The sequence below is a fragment of the Lygodium microphyllum genome, chromosome 22 (genome assembly GCF_053477565.2).
Source record: "Lygodium microphyllum isolate KBCC chromosome 22, Lygodium_microphyllum_v1.1.10, whole genome shotgun sequence".
NCBI lineage: Eukaryota > Viridiplantae > Streptophyta > Polypodiopsida > Schizaeales > Lygodiaceae > Lygodium > Lygodium microphyllum.
Window position 1 is genome coordinate 28,166,244 of NC_141156.1, and position 20,378 is coordinate 28,186,621.

Below are 20,378 nucleotides of genomic sequence, written 5' to 3' on the forward strand. Positions count from 1 at the left end.
ATCATAAGCAACATAGCTTCTAGGTACACACCTTGAGGTGGTACTCTTTTGCCCCCTTGTCTTTGCGAGGGATCCATCCTTGATCACATAACGGTGCTACCCCCGATCGTGAACACACAATGGGAGGGGAGGCTTGTCGGCTCAAGAGGGGAATAGACAATGATAGGGGAGGATCGCGGTGACAAGAGGTGTGATGTGTACCACTTCCCCTCACCTTGCAATGTCATGCATTATATTTTCATAACACAATGCAACCAATAAAATGCAACATGATGCCAAAAAGCATTAGACCATTTCGAAATAATAAGCAACATATTTCACCACTAACCTGCAATGCAACATCCTCAATAGCGTGGGGGGACCCATCCTCAAGTAAGCCTTCCAAAATTGTATCAGGGTGATGTTCCACCGTTTGCAACTCATGATGAGGGTTAATGACATGACCCTCATTGTGAGCCACCTTATCAGTCTCTCAACCTGCGCCCTCTCCTGTGTGCGAGGCCGTCTCTGAGGCAAGAAAATTATTCACAAACACATATACATGAGAATAATTTATGTCCAAGGTTTCAACAAAACATTACACTATTCATGCGAGAAAAAAGAGATTAGACATTATTCATGCAAGAAGAAAGAGATAGTCCATACGACACAATCCATGTAAGATTTAAAAAAACCATCACAATACTCATGCGAGATAAATAGATTAGATACTTACATGTGCTCCATACCCCTTGGCAATATGCCTTTTCATGCGCTGGATGTGTTGCTCTCTCTTCGAATCGTACTTGACCAACGCTTTTCTCACAAATGCCTAGACATACTCATGATTTTTAAAGTTCATAGGTCATAACATCAAATGAACAATCCAATTTAAATCGCATAACTATATAGCTTACTATTAATACTTCAGTAACAATATAGACATTAGATGATTCAGACTTTAAAATGAACACGATTGCATATTAGCAATAACACGATTCCATTTAATCATCCTAGTAGGAACAACATGAATCCAGCTACTCAATGAAATCCATGGGTGAACTAACAATAACATGAATCCATAATCCATTCAATCATTCTAATGGCATTGCCCTCCTATTCTTTGCTCCCATCCAAATGTCCCAAACATCTTTCCAGTCAATTTGAGAGCTATCACATGCATCAATGGATAGCAACATTAAGGCATCCAAAGTGTCAAGGCATAAGCTACACCTTGAGTTACTTTTTATTAGATTTTGCCGTGAAAATCCACACTCGCATGAAGCTGTGCTTGCTGGGATAACCATGCTAGTCTGCCATAGATGCATCATACCTGGATATAAGTCCCACCATGTCTTTGTAGTGCTGCATACTTCCCAAGCATCATGCATAACTCTATTTCGAGCAACTCGATATAACATGCCAATGAAATCCTCCCGTTCATTCATACACCTTTTAATATCAACGGTTTGACTGTCAACATTAAGTTTGTTTATAAGTCTTTCTAACCATTGTTGAGTGATTTTATCCCTCTCAATTGAATCCATAGGATATGAAGAAGGATTGAATATCTTGAATGCATTGAAGACCGGTAAAAACCTACTAGTTAGAGCATCCAAAATGTTTTGCACATATGCTTGTGCAATAGAGATACATTCAGTTAGAGAACCTGTTTCGCTTGCATCACATTCAAGTGATATATTCAAGTTCAATCCCTCATGTTCACTTTTCGAATCACTTGTAGCCTTAGATTTTTCCTTCTTTTTTGACGCTTTGGGAATTGGAATGTACTTCAATACATGTGTATGTACGACACCATTTGCATCCTTATACTCTAGCTTTCCATTGCTTGTCATCTTTAGAAATTCAGTCAAATGCTTTGACCCAACACCAAACTGATTATCCTCACATATAAGATACCTTCTTTTAAATTTTTCAAAAGTCAAGTCAATAAGTGCACCAATCATAGTGACATCCATCTCTTGCCTTTGAAATTCGAAGTTTAACTTATTTAACTTTGCAAGCACATTTGCCAAAAGATGTATGATAAATTGCACCATAAAAGTTGTAGCATATCCATACCACTTCTTTTCATGTCTTTTCCATTGCTCAAGGATAGCATGCATGATCTTCACAAACCTTTCCATCACTTGACCTCTAGAGAGCCATCGAACTACATGAATTTGCAACATCTTTGCATCCATAATATCATACTCATGCATGATCTTCCATAGCTCCAAGTGGCAGTTTGTTGATCTACCTAACCATGCATACACTTTATTTGCAACTTTATCTACAAAAGAAAATACATGAGGATGTGAAATAAGTCCATCCTTTGTTGCTAATGCTTGTTGGTGTGCAATACAATGTATCCCCATAATACGTGGAATTAGTGCTTGAAAGCGTGCCATAACTCCAGTCCGATGCCCTGTCATAGATGAAGCACCGTCTGTTGCTATTGCAACAAGTTTAGACATATCCAAGTTGCTCTCTAGAAAGAATGCATTGATAGCATCATACATTGCCTCTGTTGTCCCATTTTCCATTGGCAATAATCGCATAAATCTGCAAAATGCATGCCCTTTGCCCCCATCACTGATATACAAAATATAAATAATCAAATGTTTCTCCAATGTGTGATCAATGCTCCCATCAATGAGCATAGAAAAGAAGGGACTTTTGCATACTTCTGCATACATTTGCTTCCTTACATGGTCTCTCATAGCCAATAACATCTCTCTTCCTGAAACGGGATTGACATATGATCCATATTCATTGGATGCAGGCATATCTGGAGTAGAAAGCTCTCTTTGCAACCTGTACAATTGTGGATATTTCTATTGTGGCAAATCTTCACATGCACAAAAGTATACGAGCTTCATGCATGATATAATGCACTTTTGCTCACTATGGACTATTGTGTATAGTCCATGATCCATAGGTCCTTTGCCATCATTGCTCATTTTTGTTTTAGCAATTCGAGTACGTGAAGCATTAAGATGATCATAAGTTTTCGCATGATCATTTAATGCAGATAGTTGGATGCTTTGAGAACCTGCTTGAGTGTAGGTATTCACTTTACCAGCATCTTCACACCACTGACATTTTATCCTTTCTTCATTACATATGCTTTTGCATATATAAGCCCATGGATGAAGCAAAGTCCATTGGTGTTGCCACTTTCTTTTGACCCTTTTAGAAGAAGGATCACCATGAGATGCACTCTTTGTTTGCTCATTTTCCATAATTGCACTTAGATCCTCTACATTAGATCCTTCTTGAGTAAAATCGACACTGGATTCCCCTTGAGACTTGTCACTATTCCCCCCCCAACAATGTATCCTCTTGTCTTGCAGAAATATTTTGAGTTCTAGAAAAGAAAGATGTGATAGAAGGATCTTGCTTTCTTTTTCTAGTTGCACCCTTTTGAGATCCAGATACATCCATCCTTGATTTATCTAATTGTACATAAACAAGCCATAAAATAAATATTACATTTTGTTGATATACATAAGCACTTTGAATAAATCTCATACTACATAATAAAAGAACTTTGTAACATATATCTAATATATAAGTATATGTATCACATAATTCTTTTCTATCAAAGTTAATACAAACACTTTCGAATAGATCTCATGCATGGCATTAAGAAAATGGCATGGCAATAAGCAAATGAGATATAGATTTGTACTCGATAAACTGATAAAGTAGTTGAATCCACAAGGAACTCTCGAGTCCAAATTTTGAAATTGAAACTCAAATGCAATAGTATCTACAAGAAATACATCATTTAGTTATTTTCATTGAAACTTAATTATTTAATTATTCAAGTTCATAGAATAGTGTTCGTAGTCCCTTTTCAAGTGCTTAATGCATTGCAAATCCGCCAGCTACTTACAAACAAGATAGTCCACCTACAGGCGGACTGATGGTTGCTTAGGCAACTCCTTTAAGTTCTTGCATCAGTCCAGTTTTTATCAACTTCGACTCACTATGGAGGGGTTATGTTATGCGGTAGTGCAGTGCTTACGGTCTTATGAACGAGTGCAGTGCATTAAAATTTAACACAAAGGGGGCTTGGCGGATGAAGAACAGTGAATAGTGAACACGTTAACGGTTACACTACACAGTGACACGTCACACACCTTCCTCGTCTACGGCAGCAGGAATGACACGCGGCTGGTGACTCGCGAGATGGAGTGTCTGACGGACCACGGTCTGAGTCTGAGTCTCGAGCCTGGAAGGCTGGATAGCCGAGTCCCGACGTCGGACACTGGAGATTCGCCACTCCAGGAGCCGCCGGCGACTCAGTGAGTCTGTGGCTGGAGCCTGGTGTCCGCTATCCCTCACGTGGGGAGGGTGGCACCAGGAACTCGAGAGGCTCAGACGGGCTGCGGGCAGTCTTGACTCTTAGTGGATAGTGGAATCTGGATGGTGGAGCAGCGACTCAGGCGAGCGAGCTGCAGCCTGCAACCTGCGACTCTGCAGACTACGAGCACACACCTTGCTCGTCTACTGGCGAGATGGAGACTCGAGAGCGTCTGACTCCTGAGTCTCGAGCAAATACCTTAACTTTAAGTCTGGAGACTGGAGTCTGGGATTGCAGGCAAATACCTTAACTTCAAGTATTTAAAATTAAAAATCCACAATAAGACCGACCAATACTATTTTTTAAATATATTGAATAAGTTAACTTGATTATGTATATATGTATTATTGTAATTTGTATGTATGTATACGTATGTATAATATATATACTAAGAAAAATGAAAGGTAAATTATATAATGTGAAAAATTATTGTAATTTGTATGTATGTATACGTATGTATAATATATATACTAAGAAAAATAAAAGGTAAATTTAAAGCTTGAACATGTATTATGACAAGCTATTTTCAAAAATGCTTGTTTTGACAGGCAAAATCGCCCTTGACAGGAAAAAGAGCCGTCAAATTTCATGAATTAGACTTTAGCTCTGCAGATCTCGTTCCATTTTTCAAATATTCTTCTGTAGCATGAGAGAGAGAGGGATTCACCCCTGTGCACGTGTCACTGCGTCTGCGTGTGCGGAAAAAGGAGTCCAACGGTCAACCCACGCCTGCACTGTTGATAATGGAGCGACCCACGTCTTGGGAAAGCTGAAAGGCTACTGTTGGCCTATGTGAGCGAGAAAGGGCGGGCGGAACAGAGTAAGACTAGATCAGAGAGGAAGAAAGGAGAAAAGGGAAGAAGCAGACAACACAGAACTAGCCGACTCACAAAAGAAGAAACAGACAACACAGAACTAGCCGACTCACAAACAGAGAGAGAGAGAGAGAGAGAGAGAGAGAGAGAGAGGCCAGACAGCCTCTAATATCAGGTACCCAACTCACAGTTTTTTTGCAAGCAAGTCTGCACCCTAACATTTTCGGGGTGTGATGATCCTCATGTATTTGCTCGTTATAGTTTGTGTTTGATAATTCTCAGGTCATTGCGTGCCATAGTCGTGTCTTATTTCCCCTGTTTCAGTGCATGAAATGCCCTGTTCTGCTCCTGTTATAGAGTACTCTGCCCTAATCCTCAAAAATTTACCTTTGAATGGTTTAATCTTGAAACTCATTCAACCTCTGTTCCTATCACAGTGTGCTCTGCCCTAATCCATGAAAATTTGACCTTAACTGGTTTAAACTTGAAACTCTTTAAACATCTGTTCCTATCAGCGTAATCTGCCCTAATTCATGAGTATTTACCCTTAACTGGTTTAATCTTGAAACTCTTTAAACCTCTGCTCCTATCACAGTGTATTCTGTCGTAAAATCTACCCTTAATCGGTTTAATCTTGAAACTCTTTTCTATAGCATCTCCCTTTATGCAGTGCATAGCTAGTGCGTTTGTCCACTTGCCACAAGCTTATTATGTCTTTCTTACATTTTTGAAGCATATATCTTGTTTCACGTCAAACGTCTTTCCTTTGTCTACAGGCACAAGCTTAATCACCTTTGTGCCTCTTCAAGGTTTGTAGGTGCTTCCAAAGTGGGAACAGTTTTTGTTTTCATGCGACTGCAATACGTTAATTTCTTATTGCAAAGCAATCCTAGGTTTATTAACCGATATTTTTCTTTAGACCGTTTGATCTTAATAAACCAGAGACACTTGCTTGTTCATATCTACCATTTTACTTATTAGCTGCCTCACTTCACAGGCTTTCTCCTTCATCAGATCATATGCTCAAATCTGTTATTTTCTGAGCCATGTTTTATCTGCTCTGCAGCTGGATGCATTCTTATGGCCATAGTTCGATTGCCTAGAACATTTTGCATGACGTGCATTCGGAGCCTGTTGTTATCACTGAGCTTAGGGTATCTTCTGTTGTGTTACTCTTGTCATCGATGAGCGACCTCTGTACTTGCAGAGGATCACTCTCCTGTGGGAGCAGCGTTCATATGATTACAGCTCCTGTTTTGTGAGGGATTCAATGCCCAGAAATAGGTTGATGCTACGCATTCTCTTTTATGTGCCTGATTACTTACTACCTATTATACTATTTATATAAGGCTGTAGTGAGTTCGTGTCAACTTGTATTTTCCCGGACCAGCTCTATATCATAAAGCTGGTGACTTCTGCCTGGGACAGCAGGGTGTGAAATTGAAGATACAAGACCTGGGGTGGGATAGCGCAATGATGACATTCTCCAAGTGCTCTTGTAAATAGCCTATAAAATTTGAGCGGAAGTTGATTTGGTGTAGTAGGAGTCCCTGACTTATTTGGCTTGAAAATCAACTTCGATTTAGAAGAGATAACATGTATTTTTGACAGCCACATACTTGGTCATCGATACATTTTTTAGAGCCTCAACTCTCTGTGTGTATATGTATTTGATGCTCTGTTTCCATTGCAGGTACGAAGTTTGATAGTAGTGTCCAAGAACTGAAGAAAGCATGTGTGGCATTCAGGGCTGTTCAAGTTCTGCTGCAGATAGTGATAGCAATACTTCCCCAGCCCCCAATGAAAGTGTAAACTCTTTTGATGGAGAATCTGTATCATATTTGTTGGAGCTTGCTGCCAATAATGACCTTGAAGCATTCTGAGAAGCAGTGGAGGACAATCATACTCCTGTGGATGTTTTTGGAATCTGGTACTGCCAGTCATATGGATCTAAAAAGATGGTGTGGCTTCAGAGGACACCGGCAATGATTGCTGCCTTACATGGTAGTTTGGATGTCCTGAGGTACATTTTGAAGCACATCTCTGTTCATGGTGGTAATATAAATCAAGTGGGTGGTCCAGATGGAAGCACAGCTCTCCACTGTGCAGCTGCTGGTGCATCCAGTAATGTGATTGAGACTATTAAGGTCCTGCTTAGTCATGGTGCAGATTCCACAATAGCAGATGTTCAAGGGTGACAACCCTTCCTCTTCTGCTTCAGGTGCCCTGTTCCACATTATCAGCTTTTGCGTTTTGGAGCTTCTTTTTGTGTTGCATCAATCCACATCACCTAGTGACAATATCCTTTGCCTTGTGACAGTATCCTGCACTTGGCAACAGCATCCTACCACCTAACGACCTTCCTTGGCAACAATCATCAGTTTCTGGGTTGTTCCTCATCTGCATTTTCCAGCCCATCACTCCAGACATCTGCACTTGCAGCTCTGACGACTCAAGCGTCATCATTCATATGGCCTTTTGCTGCCTTGGCTCATCTCCCTAGTATCCGAGGGCAATGGTTCGCTCCCTCGACAGCTAATAATCATCTTCCATATCTTGGACGGCACTAGAGGACTACGGTCGCTCCCTTGACAGCTATCCTTCTCCTTCTAGTGATTACTTCAATAGCCCACTACCTAAAGGATTGCATATCGCTCCCTTCGCTGTGCAGATTCCCACTAAAGCTACCGTTTGACTCAGATAGGATAGTGCAGTTATCTTTTGAGCTTCAACTCCACTGTATCAGCTTTTCTTCTCATAACATGATTCAATGTATCATCATCATGTTCTTTTGTGTTTTTGTGTTTCTTCTTATAGCAGCATGATTTAGTGCATCATCATCGTATTGTTTTGTGTTTCTAGGTTTCTCTTCTCCCTTGGTGTTTGCCGTTCACACTTTGTGTTTTTCCTTGCAAAACCCACTGTCTCGTTGGTCTCTTTGTCATTTTTTGACATGGTATCAAAGCTAGAGGCACTCAATGAGCCAGGAAGATTCTTTGCATGAAAGAAGGCAAAGAGGATTGCCCATTCAGCATCATCTACTGATTTTTCCCTTCATTTCTGTTGCATCAACTAAAGACAGAGATAATCTTCTCTTCCTCTCCCACCCACCTTTCCTTTTACACCTTGATACTTTGGTGCTATGACTTCTGCATAGGTAGATGGAGAGACCACTGGGTGCTCCTCTTCTGGCATCATGGTAACCCCCATCGATGCTTGTTGACATAGACCTTTGTTCTCTACACCATTGGAGTATATGTGTCTACCCCCATGCACTCATTGTACCACCTCTCCCTTTTGTGCCACAGAGTTTATTCTACATCGGCTTTTAGATTTTTATGTTTAAGGGAATGAGATGCATCTGATGCACACTAAACTCTTTTGAGCCACAGGAGGATCGACTGGTATCACAGTCTTCTCACGATTGTCGAAATGCGCTATGGAGGTTGCTTCTGCTTCTTCTAGGGTTTCTAGAATGCAGCCTTAACAAGCGGCAGTTCTACAATCCACTCCACCAAGAGACAGTGACTGTTGGATACCATCCCCTTGATAGTCCACTCCTTCGCGAGACAGTGGCTATTTGACGCCTTCCATTACTTTGGCTCCGCAATCCACTCCATTGAGAGACATCACCTATTGCCCATCCTTGGCTTAGCATGAACCTTACATTTCCCCACCCTCAACTACTTAGGTTTGAGAGGCCACCTCAAGGAGTTCTTCGACATCTTCGACACCCCAGATAGCTTCTTCAGCATGACTGATAATACTTCCTTTCTCATCCAATGATTTGGAGTCTTTGATCCATGAGCTTTTAGATTCTCTCTCTCGTAAAGGGGGATTCCAAGGCGGATGTATTCTTTTTTTTCTTCGAGGGGGCTTCTTTTACTTATTTGGCTTCAGAGGGGCTGCCTACATCTCCACTCTCAAGGGGGTACCTACTCATCATGACGTTCGTCACCTACCTTTTACTCATTGATGATGGTTGTCTTCGAGCAATCCTTACTACTACTGATATGCAAGATCTTCAGGTACCGCCTGGATTGGAGCCTTGGATTAACAAGGCCTTCAAATTCCTTCCAATATGGAGTTAAGAAGCTAGTGGCTTCTCTCCCAAGGTGGAGTCAGGTTCCACACTTTATCTCGTCTACTATTGTTTACTACACGTTACCTTTCAAGTGGAAATCTTGGATCTCCAGAATCCTCTACATCTTCTTCATATCTCTCTTCACTCCTCTTTCTTCATCCCTTTTTGGGCTTGAGAGGGGGGTGTTGAGAAATCACTTCTTTACTTTCCACACTTTATTTAGGATTTCTCATTGACAGCCCCAAAAAAGGGTTGTGTTTGCATTTTGTCCACTTTTTTAGAGGGCACCTACACAGTGGTGCATCATCTTAGACAGCTTATGCCTATAAATAGGTAGTCACTCCATTCATTCTTCACCAACATGAACCCCACTTCAGGCATTCTTCACCCCTCTGCTTGCGTCACTTCGACACTTTTCCCTCTTCACTCCACTATTGCCCATACCCCTATTGGAGGACATTGCAATTCGTGGCCACCCTCTCTCTTCTACTTTAGGCACCTTGTTCCACATCATCCCGTTTTGTGTTTTGGAGCCTTTCTAACTCACGTCAATCCACATCACCTGGCGACAACATTCTTTGCCTAGCGATAGTATCCTGCACTTGGCAACAGCTTCCTACCACCTAGCGACCTTCTCTAGCAACAATCACCAGCTTTTAGGCTATTCCTCATTTGCATTTTGCAGCCCGTCACTCCACACATTTGCATTTGCAACTAGGACTCAGGTGTCATCATTCATATGGTCTTTTGTTGCCTTGGTTTATCTCCCTGGTATCTAAAGACAATGGTTCGCTCCCTCAGTAGTAGCTAGTGATCATCTTCCATATCTTTGACGGCACCAGAGGACTTCAGTTCGCTCCCTTGATAGCTATCATTCTCCTTTCAGTGATTACTTCGATAACCCACTACCCGGAGGGTTGCGTTTCTCTCCCTTCATTGTGCACATTCCCATAGGTGTTGCCCGATTCAAACAGGACAGTGTAGTTATCTTTTGAGCTTCAAGGTGGCATGTGCAAAAGCAGATGGAGAGACCACTGAGTGCTTCTTTGCAACGTCACCGGAACCCCTATCGATACTTGCTGACATAGACCTTTGTTCCCTACACCATCGGAGTATGTGAATCTACCCTCATGCACTCATCATGCCACCTCTCCCTTTTGGGCCACAAAGTTTATTTTACATTGGCTTTCAGATTTTTATACTCAAGGCAATAAGATGCATCTAGTGCACATTAAACCCTTTCGAGCCTTAGGAGGATCGGCTGGTACCACAACTCTCTCACAATTGTCGCAATGCGCTACAGAGGTTGCTTCTACTTTTTCTAGGGTTTCCAAAACACTACGTCAACAACCTGTGGTTCTATAGTCTGCTCCATCGAGAGACTGTGATTGTTGGATACCATTCCCTCGGTAGTCCACTCCTACGTGAGACAGCGGTTGCTCAACACCTTCCATTACTTTGGATTTGCAATCCACTCCATTGAGGGACATCACGTGTTGCCCATTAGCATAAGCCTCACCTTTCTCCACCCTTGACTTCTTAGGTTCAAGAGGTCATAGACATCTCCATTTGCAGTTGCGAGGACTCACGCGTCAGGCCTTTTGCTGCCTTGGTTCATCTCCTTGGTATCTAAAGACAATGGTTCGTCCCTCAACAATTGGTGATTATCTTCCATATCTCTGACAGCAGTAGGGGATTGCGGTTTGCTCCCTCGACATCTATCCTTCTCCTTCCAGCGATTACTTCGGTGGTCCACTACCTAAAGGACTACCTTTCACTCCCTTTCACTTGGCAACCTTCCCTGGCAACAATCATCAGCTTCTGGGCTGTTTCTCCACCCTTGACTTCTTAGGTTCAAGAGGCCATAGACATCTCCATTTGCAATTGCGAGGACTCACGCGTCATCGTTCATATGGCCTTTTGCTGCCTTGGTTCATCTCCTTGGTATCTAAAGACAATGGTTCGTCCCTCAACAATTGGTGATTATCTTCCATATCTCTGACAGCAGCAGGGGATTGCGGTTGCTCCCTCGACATCTATCCTTCAGACTTCTCCTTCCAGCGATTACTTCGGTGGTCCACTACCCAAAGGACTACCTTTCACTCCCTTTCACTTGGCAACCTTCCTTGGCAACAATCATCAGCTTCTGGGCTATTCCTCATCTATGTTTTGCAGCCCATCACTACAAACATTTGTGTTTGCAACTCCGAAGACTCAAGCAACATCATTCATATGGTGCATAGAAACAGGGAATGGCCGTTCCGGCCGGTAGGAATGGCCTAATGTGTTCCAAACCCTCCAAGGAGGTGAAACGGCCAGGGAATGTTCCCTGCCGTTCCCAAGGCCGTTCCCTACCGTTTCCTGCTGTTCCCTGTTTGGAACGGCCGTTCCAGGCCTGTTGACGGAAAATTGACCTTTTTTGCAGTTTTTCCTTTTTGCTTGGGTCACACGGGTGAACATGTGTCACACTCCTACCACATGTTCACCCATCTCCATTGCCTAATGTGCACACACTAATCTCTCTCTCTCTCTCTCTCTCTCTCTCTCTCGGGTTGAAGATTCAATGTGTCAAGACAACCCACAAGCTAAGTAGAAGTCCATGCAAAGTTCAAATTTGATGCACTATCAACTCTTGCAAATCACAATCAAATTTCAGCCTATCCTCAATTCCAAGGTATTCATCCATTTATATTGTCTAATTTCAAGGGAACTTGGGATAATTGGGGCAATTTTGGGACATTTGGGTCAATTTCAAGCATTGAGGCGTATTGGAGCAATTAGAGGGACATTCTTTGGGGCAATTTGGGTCATGCAAGGCATATTTGGGGCACTTAAGACATACCGTTCCCCTTGTCCCCGTTCCCTGACTTTGGACGTTCCCCCCGTTCCCGTTCTCGTTCCTGTTCCCGTTCCTGTTCCAGGTAACTATGATATGGCATTTTGCTGCCCTAGCTCATGTCCCCGGTATTTGAAGATTGTAGTTCGCTCCCTTGACAACTAGTGATCATCTTCCATATCTTTGATGACACTAGAGGACTGCAATTCACTCCCTCGATAGCTATCCTTCTCTTTCTAGTGATTACATTGATAGCCCATTGCAAGGAGGATTGTGTTTCACTCTCTTCATTGTGCACATTCCCACATGTGAACGCGCAAACAAAGGAAGCGTGAAGATTTGCAGCAGGGGCAGTGTGTAGGTGAGTGAGAGTGACAGAGAGAGTACGATATGATTTTGGGTGCCCCAACATTGTAGTAGGGGCAGTGTGTAGGTGAGTGAGAGTGACAGAGAGAGTACGATATGATTTTAGATGTACCATCTGTGTTGGTACACAAAGAATAAAATGTATTTATACTTAGGGCACGTAAGGGTGCATTCACATGTACAACATAATAATACACGTGTACGATACACAGAGGTGAATAAACGACCTTTACATCCCAACAACCTCCCACTTAAAGGTCTGAAGTGAATCTTTAACCGACTCCCACTAGTCGTATGCAATGCTCATGTTGAGCCTTGCTTAACGTAAGGGTGCATTCACATGTACAACATAATAATACACGTGTACGATACACAGAGGTGAATAAACGACCTTTACATCCCAACAACCTCCCACTTAAAGGTCCGAAGTGAATCTTTAACCGACTCCCACTAGTCGTATGCAATGCTCATGTTGAGCCTTGCTTAGACTTTTAGTGCATCTGCAGGGTTGTCTTGTGTTTTGATCTTGGTCAATGTGATTTGACCATCTTTCAGAATTTGTCTGATAAAGTGATACTGCACATCTATATGCTTTGTGCTTTAATATGGCTTCCTTAGAAGCTTCAGTAGCTGATATGTATTTAGCTTCAGTAGTACTCAGTGCTACGATGTTCTGCAACCTGGAGCACCAAGAAACTGCCCCACCAGTAATTGTAAAGACATACCCGCTAGTGGACCTACAAGTGTCCAAGTCACCTGCTATGTTTGCATCACAATAACCCTAAAGACTAAGTGCACCCTGCCCATAGCAAATACATTTTCTTGTGTACCCTTTAGATATCGAAGAATACACTTGACAGCCTCCCAATGTGTTTTGCTAGGACTTGACATAAACCTGCTGACAACTCCCACTACATGAGCAATGTTTGGAGGAGTAACGACCATAGCATATATAAGAGAGCCACAAGCTGATGCATAAGGGACTCCTTTCATAGCATTGGCTTCCATGTCATCTTATGGGTTGTTGGCTTTACTAAGCTTAAGATATGGAGGTAAGGGCATCCCAAGATACGTAGCTTCAACCATGTTAATTTGTCCAGTACCTTTTCAATGTACTTCTCTTGAGATAAGAACAAGAATTTTTGTGTTCTATCCCTGCGAATCCTCGTGCCCAATATATGCTCTGTGTTTCCCAAATCTTTCCTGGAGAAAGCTGATTTCAGCTGATCTTTGAGAGCATCCAAGCTAGTCTTTCTTTTCCTAGCTAGCAACATATCATCCACATACAAAATAAGTATGATGGGGTTGCCATCTATATCCTTTTTCATGCACAAATAATGATTTGCATGGTTGCGTGTAAACCCATGAGAGAGCATAAAAGTGTCAAACTTCTTTTACTACTACCGTGGTGCTTGCTTCAGCCCATACAAGCTGCGTTTAGCTGCGTTTTAGTTTACACACCAACTGCTCTTTTCCAGGAACTACAAAGCCCTCTTGCTGTTTCATGTAGATCTCCTCATCAATGTCACCATGCAGAAAAGTTGTTTTCACATCCATTTGGTACAGCTCTAAATCCAATACAGTAGTGAGAGCAAAAAGCACACGTAGAGTGGTCATCTTCACAATAGATGAGAAGGCCTCTTGGAAGTCAATCCCTTCCTTTTGTGCATATGCTTTGGCAACTAGTCTTGCCTTGTACTTGGGTTTCCCATCAACTGTCTTTACTTTGTAAACCCATTTGTTTGGAAGAGGCTTTCTTCCTTTGGGCAACGATACAAGATCCCAAGTATCATTAGCATATAGAGATTTAATCTCTTCCTGCATAGCTAGCTCCCACTTACTGCTGAATTTGCATGACTTGGCCTCTTCATATGTAAGGGGCTCGCCTTCATCTGTAAGCATCACATAGTGCAAAGAGGGGTCATACCTATGTGGTTACCTTCTTAAGCGTGTAGACTTGCGTACCCAATGATCTACATTCTCAGGAATTGGGTCTACATTTGGAGGTATGTTAATTTCAGCATTTATTGGCTGCTGTAAGCCATTTTCAGCATGCTGTTCATTCTATACAGCACCTTCATTTTCATTTCCAGCACCTGTATTTTCATAATCAGCAAGTCTATCTTGTTGTCCATGACCTCCTTGTGCTTCTATTTGCTGTCCATCATCATCTGGCTCAAAAATAACCGACTGATCATCAGTTTCAGCTTATGGTACAGTATCATGAGGCTCATCATTTGAAGGAATAGGTGCCTGCGAATTCTGAAATTTAACCTTTTTCATGTCTTCATCAGAGGCCAAAGTATTTTTCAGCAACTTTGCCTCATTAAACACAACATTACGGTTGCTGACAAATTTCTTGGACTGTGGTAACCACACTCTATAGCCAAATTCACCCTCATCATCATAGCCCATTAAAATGCCTTTGGTGGATTTTGTGTCAAGTTTACTCCTCAACTCACCTCTAACATGCACAAAAGCATCACAACCGAATATTCGTAAATGGTCATCTGAGGCCGATTTGCCAGACCAAACCTCCTCATGGATGCCATTATTTAAGGACCTGCTTGCAGAGTGGTTGCAAAGGTGAACTGCGGTTTAAAGTGCCTCTCCCCAAAATTCACGAGGGAGATTAGCAATGGACAACTTGCACCGCACTCTTTTACATAAAGTCCTATTGTATCTTTCAGCCACCCCATTTGAAGAAGGGGTGTAAGGAGCTGTAAGCTCCCTCTTGATTCCATGCAAGTCACAAAAAGACTTAAACTCAGTTGATGTGAACTCACCCACATTATCAGTTCTCAAGCAGTTCAGCTTTCTACCTGTTTAAGTGGTCACAAATCACAAATGCATGAAAAGTTTTAAAAATAGCAAACGCTTCATTTTTCTTTCTTAACAGATAAACCCAAATCGTCTCGGAACAATCATCAATAAAAGAGAGAAAATATGTAGCACCACCAAATGATTCACGGGCATACTACATACAGCAGAACACACTAAGTCCAAGACATCGGACTTATAGGAGACACCATAGTAGAATGAAAATTTCATTTGCTTTCCAAACTGACAGTCATTACAAAGATCATGTTTAGAGCCTTTTTCATCAATTCTCTTCAAAGAGGTAAGGACATCAAGTCCTTTCTGGCTCATATGGCCTAATCTCTTGTGCCACAACTCCAAATGATAGCCAATTTCAGCAATTGCAAGAAATTTTCCATTCAAAGCTTTACAGTGGAGACAATACAAAGTGCCCTTCTTGGTTCCTTTTGTAAGTCGCATGGAATCCTTTTTCAATTTCCATAAACCATCGCCAAATAGTGTAGTGTAACCATGCAAGTCAAGTTGACCAACAAATGGTAAACTCTTCTTGATGCCAAACACATATCTGACATCTTTCAACACAAGCTTGTGCCCATTATCCAAAGACAAGTGTACAATGTCTATCCCATCAATGCCGCAAACATGGTTATTTCCAATATATACTTTTCCATAACTGCCTGCATTGAACATAGCAAAACACTCCAAGCAAGGAGTTACATGGAAAGAGGCACTAGAGCCTCCAATCCAAGTTTGAGTGACATCATCATCAATTGACAAAAGTGCATCAATCACATCAGCCTTGGTAATTTGCATGTCCTGCATGTGACATACAAGGGCATCATAATCTATTGCACATAATACATCAGCCTCTGCATCCGAGAGCTCCTCTATGACTACACTGGAGGCCACATTGGCCTTTTTCGTGCCTTTGGCTGCCTCAAATACATTTGTCTAATCCTCTTTCTTCTTTTTGTCTCCTGCATTCTTCATTCTCTCTTGTTCCTTCTTGTAGTACCTGCGATCAGGCTTCTTGTGGCCCTTTCGACCACCCAAGTAAGATCACTTTTTTCCTTTCCTTTGCTCCTGCTTCTGCTTCAATTCCAACTTTTGCATTTTTGTTTTCAGCCTTGCCTCTAACATTGTAAGTTGAGTTGCTGTCTTCTCCACTAGACTTACATCTGATTCCTTCATTCAAGATTGAACCCCTCACACCATTATATGAGAGATTGGGGTTATTACTAAGAGAAACTACCAAGGTCTCCCGGGAATCAGACAGTGTCATGATCAAAAAGATCGCTGCCAACTTATCATCAAAATCCAAATTAGCATCCTTGAGATGATTTAAAATACCAGTAAATGCACTCAAGTGCTCAGCTGCAGACTTGGACTCGTCCAGCCGCATACTCACTAACTGGCGCATTAAATGCACCTGATTAACAGGCGTTGTGATCTCATAGGTAGTATTTTCAACTTCTCCCATATTGCGTGACTAGTATCTAAGCCCTTAATGTCTGTCAAAATGTCATTAGTGACACCCACCTTTATATAAGCCATAGCCTTTTTGTTGACTCTCGCCCAATCTGCATCAAACATCTGTGCGGGTTTATCTTCCTACAAAGCATCCTCACAATCTTTTAAGAAAAATATGCCCTGAATATGGTCTTTTCAAAGGTCAAAGCCCTAACCATCAAAGCGTTTGATTTCGATTAAACTCTTAATTTCAGAATTGGAAGAAGTTGCAGCCATTTTTATCACAAACCCAAGTGTAAATGCAATGAATTGCAAGAGCATAAGCTGAACCAGCAAATACACTGCTGTTCTTGCCCAACTAGAAATAAACCTCTACTGTTTTTACATAAATCAGCCACCACACGGGCAAATACTACATAAATTTACCAAAAGCTGCACAAAATCCCAAATTTCCTGAACCAGCAAATACACTGCTGTTCTTGCCCAACTAGAAATAAACCTCCACTGTTTTTACATAAACCAGCCACCACACGGGCAAATACTACATAAATTTACCAAAAGCTGCACAAAATCCCAAATTTCCAGGTCCAACAATGCATAAATGTCAGCCAATCTAACCCAGTTGTGATGTGGTAACTAGTCTGACGAGCAGTAGACCAATTCTCGATGACGAACTCACTGATCTTGAAAACAATGGCACAAGTGCTCGTTTCTCCTCCCAACCTCGCCTAGATAAGTGCTGGCACCTCTCTCACCGTTTCCTCTGCCAGCCGTCCACTTTAGGTGAGTTCTACTATTCTTGGACTCTCTAACTCTCTACGCTCCCCTAGACTTGTTCGGGTGCCCAAGGCCCCCGGACTGTCATCCCTCGCGCCTGTCTCCCATAATTACTGTATTAATGTAACATTTCCTTCCCCTTAAGAATTGGTTTCGTCCTCGAAAATGATACTTCAAAGGTCCAACTGTAAATTGAAAAACCTTTTCCTTAGGGTACTTACTCGCTCCCATGTTGAGCTTTCTTCTGAACAATCTTTCCATTTGACCAAACATTCTTGATAAATAGTATTCCTTGTTCGTCTGTTACGTTTAATATTCTTTCTGGTTCATGTGGATTAGATTGGTCATCTAATAGCTCCTCAATGTTATCATTTAAGATCAAATTATCCAAATCACCCAGCTTCCTCCTTAACTTACTTACATGAAAAACTGGATGTATTTTACTACCAGCAAGTAGTTAGAGCTTGTAAGCCTGTTCTCCCACCTTTTTAAGTATTGTGAAAGGACCACAATACCTGGGTGAAAGCTTTGGACATTGTCCTGTTTTCATGGTTTTAGTTTGTTCAGGCACTTTAAGATAGACCAATTCTCCTTCTTCAAAGGAGATGTCTCTTCGCTGAGGATCTGCATAAGCTCTATCTCGATTTTGAGCTTTCTTAATATTTTCTTGAGCAAATTTTAACATATTATTCATATCATCCAAAAAGTCCTTGGCTGCCTGAACCTTTTCCTTATGCAGTCCCACTGCATGAGGAGCTCTGGGCTGAAACCCATACATTAGCATAAATGGACTATATCCAGTGGAAGAGTGCTTGGTACTATTATATGCAAACTTTGCTATCGGTAGATACTCTTCCCAATTAGTTTGCCTTTTACTTACATATGCCCTAAGCATATCTTCAAAAATTTGGTTAACCCTTTCAGTTTGCTCATCAGTTTGCGGGTGGTTTGCCGTACTCATGCTAAGTTTAGTATCCAACTTCCTAAATACCGCACGCCAAAATTGACTATTAAATTTTCTATCCCGATCAGAAACTATATTTGTCGGAAGGCCATACAATCGGTATATGTTCTCTACGAACAATCTAGCCAATTCTGGTGTTTTAATATCAGTTGAAGTTGGAATAAACCTAGCCATTTTGGCTAACCTATCCACAATCACCTACACAGAGTCGTGCCCCCTCTGTGTTATGGGTAATGCAACAATAAAGTCCATGGAGATGCTCTTCCATTTTCCCAAAGAAATCTCTAATGGGTGGAGAAGTCCTTCCATTTTCAATCTTTCAGCTTTATTAACCTGGCATTTATTACATTTGACCACATAGTCAAGGACGTCCTTATTCATTCCAGGCCAATAGAACTGCCTTTTAATAAGACAATAAGTCTTATTAACTCTTGGATGTCCCGCGCTAGGGGTATCATGACACTCAAAGAGTATCTGGCGCCTTATTTCTTCATCTTTCGGGACACATACCCTACCCTTGTAGAGTAAATGACCATTATCAATGGTAAAATTCTTCCACTTGAATCTCATTTGAGCAACCCCTGATGCTTCATTTCCTTGTTGAACATCCTCAGATATTCCTTCCTCAGTGGAGGCCCTTCCATTTGGATCCCCATTTACTATTGCTTTCCATATGTTGGAATATACCGGATCAACCTGGCATTTCCTGTTTAAGGATTCAAACAAATCAGAAGTGAATTGAGTAAAACTCAATTAATTTATGATGGGCATTCTGCTGAGTGCATCAGCCACTATATCATACTTCCATTTTCTATACCTTATCTCATAGTCGAACTCTTGGAGGAGTTCAGCTCATCTTGCTTTATGCCCTTGTAGATCCAGTTGGTCATTAAGCCACCTAATGCTTTCATGATCCGACAAGATCAAAAGTTTGGCACCGTACAGATAGTGCCTTGATTTCTTCATTGCATGTACTATTGCATACAACTCCCTCTCGTAAACAGAATAATTCCGTTTTGCACGGTCTAACTTCTTGCTTTCAAAAGCAATTGGTTGACGTTCTTGTAATAAAACCGCGCTTATCGCCTTATCACTGGCATTAGCTTCAACCACAAATGGTTTATTGGGATCCACAATTAATAGTACTGGAGCTGTAGCAATAGCTATCTTAAGTTTTTGAAAACTTTCATTTTGGTATGTTCCCCAATTAAAGCTCTTTCCTTTCCCTTTAAGTTGGTCTGCCATTGGAACAGCTATTTTGGCATAATCTCGAATGAATCTACGATAAAATCCAGATATTCCTAGGAAGATCTGCATCTCTTCCAAGTTCCTTTGAGATGGCCATTCAATAATTGCTCTTACTTTTTCTGGATCCATCTTGATTCCCTCTTTCGAGATAATATGCCCCAAATATTTGACCTCTTGTGCGAAGAATTCACATTTAGTTTTCTTCGCATAAAGGGAATGTGTTCTTAACAATTGGAATACTAATCGTAAGTGTTCCAAATATTCTTCTCTTGATTTACTAAAGATCAAGATATCATCCAAGAAGACTACTACAAAATGTCCTAGATAGGGCCGTAACACACTATTCATCAGCTTCATAAAAGTAGCTGGTGCATTAGTGAGGCAAAAAGGCATCACCAAAAAATCATAATACCCGTATCTAGTACGAAATGCTGTCTTAGGAACATCCTGTGCCTTAATTCTTACGTGGTGATAGCCTGATCTTAAGTCTATCTTTGTGAAGAAATTTGCCCCTTGTAATTGATCAAAAAGATCTTCCATTCTGGGTATAGGAAATTTATTATTCACTGTCATCTTGTTAAGTGCTCTATAATCAACACAAAGTCGTATAGAACCATCTTTTTTCTTTACCAATAAAATTGGCGAAG

General features: G+C 41.4%; 1 protein-coding gene across 1 annotated transcript in view; it reads left to right on the forward strand.

The window, feature by feature from the left end:
• The first annotated feature begins 5,017 nt into the window (after positions 1-5,017).
• LOC148016979 (zinc metalloproteinase aureolysin) overlaps positions 5,018-20,378 on the forward strand; it is a 71,614-nt gene continuing 56,253 nt past the window's right edge. Inside the window, exons 1-2 of the mRNA XM_087663298.1 lie at positions 5,018-5,341; positions 6,860-7,189. Of these exons, the coding sequence (XP_087519424.1) occupies positions 7,125-7,189 (65 nt within the window). The 5' untranslated portion in view covers positions 5,018-5,341; positions 6,860-7,124. The remainder of the gene's footprint in view (positions 5,342-6,859; positions 7,190-20,378) is intronic.